This window comes from Merops nubicus, unplaced genomic scaffold, assembly GCF_000691845.1.
Source record: "Merops nubicus isolate BGI_N331 unplaced genomic scaffold, ASM69184v1 scaffold3406, whole genome shotgun sequence".
Lineage (NCBI taxonomy): Eukaryota > Metazoa > Chordata > Aves > Coraciiformes > Meropidae > Merops > Merops nubicus.
Genome location: NW_008616765.1, coordinates 50,696 through 61,096, shown reverse-complemented (window position 1 = coordinate 61,096; position 10,401 = coordinate 50,696). Strand labels below are relative to the sequence as shown.

General features: G+C 39.8%; 1 protein-coding gene across 1 annotated transcript in view; it reads left to right on the top strand.

The window, feature by feature from the left end:
- Positions 1-801: 801 nt before the first annotated feature.
- The window catches only part of LOC103775460 (calcium/calmodulin-dependent protein kinase type II subunit delta-like), a 45,923-nt gene continuing 36,323 nt past the window's right edge, over positions 802-10,401 (top strand). The window contains exons 1-5 of the mRNA XM_008942916.1: positions 802-877; positions 2,229-2,428; positions 3,382-3,484; positions 8,705-8,788; positions 9,480-9,574. Coding sequence (XP_008941164.1) covers positions 802-877; positions 2,229-2,428; positions 3,382-3,484; positions 8,705-8,788; positions 9,480-9,574 — 558 coding nt within the window. The remainder of the gene's footprint in view (positions 878-2,228; positions 2,429-3,381; positions 3,485-8,704; positions 8,789-9,479; positions 9,575-10,401) is intronic.

Genomic DNA, 10,401 nt, shown 5'->3' with positions numbered 1-10,401 from the left:
ATAGGTTTCCCCACATCACGGTTGTACAACAGGAGACTGACAAGTCTCTGCCCCATCTATAAATATTCCCTGGCAGCTGGATAACATGGAACAAGTTTAAATGGAAAGATGTCATATTTGTCCAGCTGCTCCAGCAATTCCTGTACACTTCTAGTGTGAAAAAGAGTTGAAAAGGATTGTGGCTGTGCAAGCTGACAGAATAAGGAACACTTTCTAGTGCGTTTCATACATTCACACAAAATAATTTTTTTCTCTGGAAATGCATTAAGTCCAGCTGTTCCCTGTTCTGAGCTATGTGTGGATTTCTTGCTCTGGCAAATCCTGGATGAACTGGAAAAACAGTGTGAGAAAAAATGTTTCTGCCAAGCTGTAGTACCTGGTTTCACTGCTGAAAGTGAAAGCTTGAGGAAGCAGAAAACCATCCTTCTTCAGTTACCATTTTGTGGCAAAAGAAAAAACTCAAAGAGTGAAATGAAAAGACTGTGGTGAAATCCCAGCAGAACTCTCTGTACCAAAAAGAAGACGCTGAGGCCCAAGACCAGAAGTATACGATGTGTAGAAGATGATTAAGGCCTGGCAGAAATTGTTAAACTGCAAAACTTGATGGATCTGTTTTCCGATAACTTAAGCCACAGTTTGATGGTCTGTTTGGAGATGGGGATGGCAACCAGGAGATTCAGCACAGTTTTGTTTTATTTAACTTTCCTTTTAGTGTAGTTTAGTAACAAACAGGAAATTTGCAGCCTCTTATAGCCTGCAGAAGTGCATATTGCTACTCTTCAATCCTTGGTATAAGTGGAAATGGTGATGGATCCTAGATCCAGAAGAAATAAAGCAGTTAGTGGCAGTCTAACAGATGGGAAAAGTGCATTTCCAGGTAGGAATTCCAACTCTTGGTGGTCAGCAGCATTGCTATTCCTGGGAATCTTGGTGTTTATGACCTTCTTGCATTGCCCCTAAAAAGTGGATGCCCCAGTTAATATTCAATGAAAAATACACAGAGGCATAAGGACTTCATCTCTAAGAATTAAAGACCTTTGGAAAACTATGGCACAAATCATGTTAATTTATTTGTAAGTAATCTTAGCAGTTAACCATGCCATTCTATATGCTTGACTGCAGCCACTGTGCTGCTAGCACGAGGTGACACGATTGAATCCAGGGTTTGAGGCCGGAGTGGCCCACGCTGGGCTGTTAATGTTTTCCAAGTAATTGCAGTCATTCTAAGTTAATGCATGATAATTACCTGGTATGCCTCCCGTCATCCTACAATGACAGCTGCGTGTGGTTTGAGCACATAGTCTCACACAACATTGCCCAGAAGTCTGCCTCATTGGCAGGAGTAAAACAGGAAATCTGCCCCAGCTTCGGCTGAAACTTACTCACCTACGACAATGGTGTTTCTGCAGAGCTCTTTATCTGGCAGAGTAAAGACATGTATTGGATTTTTTTAAAAAAAAGAAAAAAAGGAAAAAACCCAATGGTAAAAATCCAGCAGCAGCAAACACAAACGTGCCATTTGGAGTGGAATCACATGTTGCAAAGTGGTACACGCTGGGTAGGTTAGTGCTTGTGCCCCAGCCAAGAGGATGAGGCGTTTCACTGCTTTTGGCTTGCCGAAGGTCACAACCAAATAGGATCATCAGTTGCTGTAAGAGGTTTATATAAGGAGCACGTTCCAGGAAGTAGTTACAGGGAACTTCTCTCTGATGGGAAACCTTCAAGAAGTATGTGACTGTGTGTTGAAATTAGTGTAGTTAGATGACAAGCAGTGTGGCATTGCTTGAATCAGTGTTGATGAACCTAGAGAGGAGTCCTCAGTGTTTGAGATAACATTGTTGAAGTGGTTACTGATAAGTTAAGCAAATATAAAGATTATATTTTATTCTGAAATACCTTAATCTCAATTTTTTAAAATGTGGAAAGAGAAGATTTGTCAATAACTGTTGATGAAGGGGTTTTAATACTGGCTTTTCTATGACTTAGCAAGGCAGGGATGTGTGGGAGAATAGGGTTTGTAAATGACTGAAAAAAGGTTCTTTTTCACTTTGGTGAGGGGAAGAAAACACCTTACAAGAGTTTGTTAGGGCCAGCTGTGGTCTTAATTAATAGAAGTATCATGGTGGTTGAGGTCTTAATTAGGCTCAGGCATATTTTGGTGGATACTTGACAGATGTATGGAAGGTAGCCTTTGCTGAAAGAAGCTTATGATCTTAATTGTTTCCAAGCTCAGTACCTGAATGGGATTATCTGTAATCACCTAAATAGTCCCTCAGAAGCCAATATGATTTCTACTGGGTTTACAGTGAAGTACGTGTTTAAGAGTTTGCAGGATTGGGTCCCCAGTGGAAGGCTGGATACAGTGAATTCCCATGTGATAGACACTACAAAAATTGGTTCTGGAAGAGTCCCAGCAATACCTTTGAAAGTGAGGGTTTGTTACTATGTAAATGTAGAACAAAACCTTTTTTAAAAGTAATGGAGGTAGGAAAGAAAGAAATGTCAAGAAACTTCTATAGAGGTCACAGTTCTTTGAAATAATCTGTTGAATTCTGCAGTATTTTGTAAGTTTGGGGTTTTTTTTAAAGTTAAGGTTCATAGAATAAAGTTATTTTGGATAATTTGCATTTGATGTATTTACTAAATGAAGTTAAAAGGCCACATTATGAACACCCTTGCTATGTTCAAATCCTTTAGTTTTAATTCTGTGATTGTACTGTAGCATTTGATTTCAGATGGGACCAACATACCCCAAAAAGCCATCAAAGTGGGAACTTCTGCAGACTTGCATTGTTACTTGTAATACGTTCTCTGCAAGCACGAACGTGGGTGTGCTGCTTTTGCTGAAAGATTGGCAGTGTAAACACACCTGCCCTCTAACTACGAATATAATAATGTCTGTTATTGTTAAGCTGTCATGCAAAACATATTTGTGTTTGACAGCTCTAGATGCCTAATCCTGCAAACTGCATACGTTAGACTAGTAATCAAAGAATACGTGTCTTTTGGGGATTTTCTGCAGCATTTTTCCAGTAGTGAGCTTGTAGGAGTCTCTGAACTGTCCAGTCATGCAGACAGGTGTCACAGTTCCACAGGACCATTCTGGCCGGCTGCCTTCTCCAGTAGATCTGCACACTGTCCCTAGGCTTGCTGTCCTGGGATCATGAGAGCTCTTTACAGGCCTGGTGGTTCTTTCCAAATAGGAATGAAAAGTGAAATTTTTGCAATTTCGTGGAGAAAGCACATGGGTTTTTTTCTCTTCTTCACACCTCTGAGTATTTGTTCTTTTCCAGACTACAATAACTAAAATAAAAGTGAAAACCTGTCTGAAATGTATTTATTTATCTTTTCATCTTATTTTTTTTCTCTCTCTGAAAAAAGCCTGAGAACTTACTTTTAGCTAGCAAATCCAAGGGAGCAGCAGTAAAACTGGCAGACTTTGGATTGGCTATAGAAGTCCAAGGAGAACAACAGGCTTGGTTTGGTAAGTGAATATTTATGTTTTTCACACTATTTGTTGAGCGTAGCCCTTAAGCCACCTACACCACCCAACTCTCACCATAGTATAAAAAAATGCAGCTGTGTGACTACTTGGTATGCAGCTTCAAGGGGTATTTTGTTCATAGCTCAGTCTCTACAGGTGACTACACTTTAAACCCTTTTCTTCAGGAAGAATGTTACCTGTAATTCTCACTGTGTTAAACAGTTTGGCAGGAGACCTTACTTGTTTTAAAAAAAGAAAACTAAAAAAAACCCAAGAAAACAAAACAAAAAAATCCAACATTTCAGAAGTGGCCTGTGGCTACCTTTCCAAATCTCAGAGCTCACTGAGAGAAGAAGTGCCTCTGCCTTTTCCCTAGCAAAGGTAAATCACCTTACCAGACAACAGAAAATAAATGGACAAAAGCCTCTTCTCTTGGCACAACAGGGTTCATACTGGGGATTTTGCCAGCACAGCAGTACTGGTATGGGGTAGGGTGGAGGGAGAGGGTTTTTTAATTTGTGCTCTAGTAAATACAGCTTTACGAATGTCCCATTCGCATGTAGTCGAAGTGCCACTGACATTTCTTGACCCTGAAACTTAGATTTCCTGATGCCTGGCTTGTCGTGGGTTTTGCCAGCCTACAAGTTTGACTTAGCTGCCCACAAGCTTCTTCTCCCCAGCTTTCCCCTGTGTAAGCAGAGGAAGGAAGTACGGGTGTAGAGCCTGGAAAGGAGATGGAACCTTGCAGAGTAGTCTGGAAAGGGTTGTGTATCCACAGCTTACAAGCTTATGTGTCCTGTACAGCGCTCCACTTCAGGTTATGAGAAGAGTTTGGGGATAATGTGTTAAATATTATGCACTTCTCCCCATTTCCACTGGACTGTCCCTCTTTTGTTGTTGTTAATTTACAAAAACAGTGCTAATTGCAGATTGTTCATTACAGTTAACAGATGCCCAAAGGAAAAATGTGGGAAACATTTAATATTGGTAATTTTAAATGGTAGGGCATGTACAAACATGATGCATCTATCACACATACCACCCACTTAGAACAGATGTGAAGCACAGGATAAAATGTACTGTACATCTCGGGAGGAAAAAAATACAGAATAAAATATTTATAGCAGCTATCTATTCTCAGCCTGCAGCAGCTAGAAAGCACAGTTAAAAATGAACAAAGTGATGGTGAAGTTAGACTAAAAGCACAAAGGATTTTGAGCAGGCAGTGGGTTGAGAGTTTGAGATCTAGGCTATAACTACATGTGGATGCACGGGCAGTACCATTGGACATATGTTGGTAGCTTTATAAGCTAGCCTGTTGTCTTAAATCCTAGCCTTTGTATAAATGGATTTCAGTAATCCAGAAAAGACAGAGGAGATTGCTCTTACACATGAACAAATGGACCAGTACAAAAGGAGTGGAATAGAAATAAGATGAACCAAAAGTGATTTCTTATAATGACAAAAGCATGAAGTAAACAGGAAGCATCTCAAGAAAAAATCTGCAGAATGAACTTGACTTCATGGATATTTTCTCTAGATGATATGTCTGTATGGACTCAGATGATGCAAAGGAAGTTGCACTTCTCTGTAAAATCTTGCAGTTTATTTTTTGGTTGAAGTTTATTTTTTGGTTCTTGTGAAGGGCTTGCTTTAGACTCATAGCATCACAAGGTCTGCCATGCTGAGCTTGGTAGGAGGAAGGTTGAACAGAATGTCTTCAAAATGTATACGTAGGGAAGATGTAAGCTGGCAACAAGGTAACAGAAAATAATCTAGTGTGGGTCGTCTGCTCTAATTTGTGGTGTTCAATGAGACTAGTGGGTTCTGTACCTTTTCTGGAATTGCCACTGTAAAACCTTTCAGGAATGGCCTGAGTGCCTTCCATCATCTTCGTAGGCCTGAACAAGGTAAAATAGGAACTCCAGTGTGCTCAATGTTTTGAACTTTTTTCTTGCTTCCTTCCAGAATTTTTTTCTGCTTTCGACTGGATTCTGCAGCATTAAGTGACTCATTGTGTGCTCTCATTCTAATTATAGTTCTGCATCAGTATGTTTTTCTTCTTTCTTTTTTTTTTTCTTTGGGTGTAGTCCTCTGGTGGGCTGGTCACTTTGCTCTTTAAACCGCGGCTGTGCCTCAGGAGGAAACTGGCTGGAGCTCTGTGTGTTTGGATACAACGGAACACTTTCCTGCTTTGCCTGTGTGTTAAACCAAACCTGTTCGTAGAAAGCGCTACAGGGTTGAGCCGAGACTCCACTCCCTGCTAGCAGGGGTGAGTGTGCTGGGACAGGGTCAGGAGGGCTCTGCTGGCTTACCAGGCAGGTGACTCATTGCCCTGCACTCAAGGCAGTGGCAGGACAGCAGTTAACTAACTAGATTTAGTCCTAGTTGCATCTCAAATTAAGTCCAGCCCTGCAGCCAGGGCTAAAATACACACCATATAAGTCATTTGAGTAGCTTCACTCAGAATGAGTTTGTGAGTTACATGAAATTTAGGTTGTATACAGTTCTGGATCCAGCTGTGCAGAAGAAGGCTACTGCCCCACGCTTACTCAGCTCTGTGTTCTTGCCCCTTACTGCCACTTTCTCCATATCTTCTCATCAGACTGTTCTTTGGATTTGTTATTCGTGAGTCAAAGGGAGGTATGTTGGGAAAGATATCCAGCTTACACTGTCTAAACTAACACGGCTTATTCTGCCATTTTATTTTGGAATCCTTGCACGACTGCTGTCAAGAAGGCTGTATGTCTTGCAGGGGGGTGATGAAAGCACAGGGCAGATCTTAGAGCACTAAAGTCTTCTGATGTGTGTTCAAGATGCATCTCTGCATTAATTTATGTTGTGGGATTACAGTTAACTGTCCATCCAGGTTTGACTCAAGAGACACTCTCACTGTTTATAAAGTTAAGTATATATGTAACCTTTGCCTAAGAGGGTTTGGAGCCTGTAAGCTGTTCAGGCTGAGTGGCATCCCATCTCACCACCAAATTCAGCAAAGCATGGCATTCATCTCAGGATGCTCATTTAAGTGATACAGTGATAGGAGTACAAGGCAATGCAGCCATTTCTAAACACTTTTCAGTCCCAAACGGTTTCCCGTTTGTGAGGTGTCTTAGCTAAAGTAATTACTATGGTTAGCAGGAGTCTTCTGAAACTCACACACTTGGGATCCCTCTGACTGGTTATAGAGGCTATACCTGATAAATAACAGTCACCAATTTAATTTTCTTTTCCTTTTTCGTTGAAAACATGACTGTGTACTCATCTGGTTGCTTCTTTAAAACTACTTCAGAATATGTACTAAAACCATACCAGTTATTTCTGTTTAGACCCATTCTGTATCTTCATCAAGAGAGAAAGCTAAGTATGGAATTTATTTTTGATTTAAAGTTTATTTTCAAGTGATGCATAATACTGTTTAGGGAGCTACGGTAAGTTTGAAAGTTGAGACAGCTTTATCATCACTCTATTTAAAGCTAAACAGAACATACATTTTTCAGCTTCTCAAAGGATCTTAAGATGTGTTTCCTGTATGATAGTAGCCTTTAACAATTCATAGCTCTCATATCAGGAGACTGAAAAAAAAAAGAAGTTATTTTTCATGAAAATATTTTAGCTATGTTCTCAGTAGAATATACAGAATGTGTTCTTTTATTTCCTCCTCCCACCCTAAAGCGATTGCCAGCTGCAGGGCAAAGGCTTCCTTTTTCTGTAGCTGTACACTTTGTACCTTATCGCCGTCTCTCATAGGTTTTGTGGAATCCAGTGTGGTATTTCAGAAATGACAAAATAACATGTGGTCCTTCCTAAAAGCCACCAAATTCTCACCTTTCAAAAACTGCCAAGCATTTATTTTAGGGAAAGGTGCTTGAAAGGACAGACATACTGACTGAAACGGTACAGAATGTTATTGGTCATGAAGTTTTTATCATTTAGGGTGTCCTAAGAAGAGTTTACATTTACACCTACGTTTTGCATTTCTCCTAATAGGAAACAGCAGTGCTGGTAATGAATAAAGAATGAGCACACACATTTTAAAAGCTAGATTACTTCAGAGATGCTTTCTGTAAACTTTTATGAGGAGGTTTCCAAAAGTGGAATGACTTAATGGAAATGAGTTTTGCAGTGGAAAGATCGTAGCAGAAGTAACTTGCAAAATATGAAAAGCAAAGGCTGTAAGCAGGATGAGCTCTAAGTTGTGGTCGTCATACTGAGAAGTAGCCAGTTGTGCTCATGAAAGCTAATCCTGAACATCTCTGCACATTTACTTTGCCACCATCTGACATTGACTGAATTGAGTTCCCACTTCTGTGTGAAGAAATTTACTTTCTTTTTTTCTTCTAAATGAGAGCTCTCTCCACACATAAGCTTTTCTTAAATCTAGCCCTGCATTTTGCTTACTCAGAAATCTGCCCTCCTATAAGACAGAAAAGGGCTCTTTCAATGCTCATTATAGAATATACAATACTGTAGCTTTGTTTCCCCCCTGTTTTGTTAATTAGTTTACCATAAATGTCAGCAGAAGTACTCTATGTGGCAACAGTCTTCACAGCTCAGGGACTCCCAGAAATCTCATGCAAGTAATGTTTAGAGTCTAAATTCATACAGTTTAGTGCTATTTTAAAATATCCTAAATTAGGCCAATGATTTAAAAAAAAAAAAAAAAAAAAAAAACTAAGACAATAACTGTCTTTGTCATGCATGGTGTGAATTTTCAGTCTTTAAGTTGGTATCTCCAAGGGGATCACTAGGATAATGTTTCCCACACCCCCCTACTCTGCTAACTTTTTGGCCTTGACCCCGAGCCAAATGTATTCGCACCTCACTACTGGACGTCTCACTACAGCTTACAGTGCTCCAGAAGCCATGAAAGAAATTCCATCACCCTGTAGTCTTTCTGGAAACCTTCCCCTGTTGCACTGTCACCAGATCCTTGACACCACCACTGAATCTGGAGTGCTAGTGGTGGCGGGTAACCAGCTGGCTTTCTGTCCACTCTGCCAGACGTGGTGGCAGAAAGGGATGTGCCAGGTCTCCTCAAGCGTTCTCATTAGTGTTACCTCTAGGTGACATGCCATAACAAGAAAAGCTCAAAATGAAGCTGTTAGTGGTCGATAGCTTAGGAAATAATGTCCTGTCTCTTGCGGGCTGAAATGAGAATCACTCGATTTTTGTGGAGCACGTGCAGCTTTTGAAAATGGTTGCCTTGGCTTTTGACAGGCTTTGCTGGTACTCCAGGATACCTTTCTCCAGAGGTGTTGCGAAAAGATCCTTATGGGAAACCTGTGGATATGTGGGCATGCGGTAAGAAATTACTCTGAAAGACACTGTTCAGTCCACCATTAAGTATTTTGAGGGAGGGAGAGGAGGTCCAGAACACGTTATATTCTGCATCAAATAATATGTATTTAGTAAAATTAAATATTAATGTTTAGAAGAGGGCATTGGATTTTTTGTTTCTCTGCCAACTTCCAGGTACTGGCAAGTAGCAGCTACCTAGCCAAGAACAGCTGGTGGTTTCTTTATTTTGCTTCTACCCACGCTTATTGGGTTGTATTTATGAAAGCACTTTCCTTTAGTTGTAGTGAATCATCTCTGTAAGACTAGCAGATGGACTTTTAAATTTCTTATTTATCATATATTTATACAGGTAAATTGAGTTGCCTGAATGTCATTGCATGACATGAGTTAAAACACAATCTTACAGACATGATAAAACCAGATTGCATTTTCCTAGAACATCCTTGATCATTGAAAATTATTTTCAGCGTTCCTGGTCTGATGTTGTGTCAGATACTCATTATTGCTCACAGTCTGCATAGGAGGTTCTCTTGTGAACTCTGCATTTACTATTTTCTCATTATAAATGCACAGTATTTTTCAATAGCTCGGATAATACTATTGAGCCATTTGTTTTACATGGTTGTCAAATGTGAAATTGATTTCTGGGTTTTGTTTCTTGAAGTCATTTAATATTACTGTGAATTTTCTGCAGGTGTCATTCTGTATATCCTCCTGGTGGGATATCCTCCGTTCTGGGACGAAGACCAGCACAGGCTTTACCAGCAGATCAAGGCTGGTGCTTACGATGTATGTACTGTACTCTGTGTGTTGAATTCTTCCTAATTGTACCTCTAAATAGTAGTTTTCTAGAGTGAAAAGTGAAATTAGAATGATTTCCTATTTTTTTTTTTAAATTGGTTATCTTTATGAGCCACTCAATATAGTAAATGTCACTTTAGTAACATGAACCTTACTGGCATAGGAACATCCTATGCTAATTTAAAGCTATTTTGCCCTTGGCTCCAATCTTTCAGTGATCCTTATAGGAATCGTACAAGCTTATGTTATACTGAGAAGCCTGTTCTGAGCTCTGAACTCCCAGAGGCCTGTGTTTTCCCTTGTGGTTTATCTCTTCAACCAAACAGTTATTCTAAATCTTTTAAGCTTCCTAATTATAGATCTTGATGCTGTTGTATTGCCCACCTTTGAAAATACATGCTGCTCTAGAGCTTTTCAACAGGAATAGTTTCATTAACTAGGTGTATTCCAACAAAAAGCATTACAAGTGGTGATCAGTAAGAACTGATGATTTGGTGACTTTTGCCATATCACCCATTTATATTATATTAAACAGGCAGAAGGCTGTTGGTCCTCAGGTTTAAGTGATTTATGAATGATGAAGAGGAAAAGACAGAGTTATAATTTTTAAGCTTGTACTGAGAATGCAGCCTGGCGATGACTGGAAAGGAGTTGTTAAGCTAAGGCCTTTTGGTAAAAATAAACTATCAGTTCTCCCCAGTGAACAAATAACTGTACAGTAACAAACAGGGTTACTGAGGAATTACGGTTTCAGCTGAGAGGGCAAGAAATGAGGAAGTGTAGAGACTGAACTGTGCGTGTGTTTGTGTGATGTA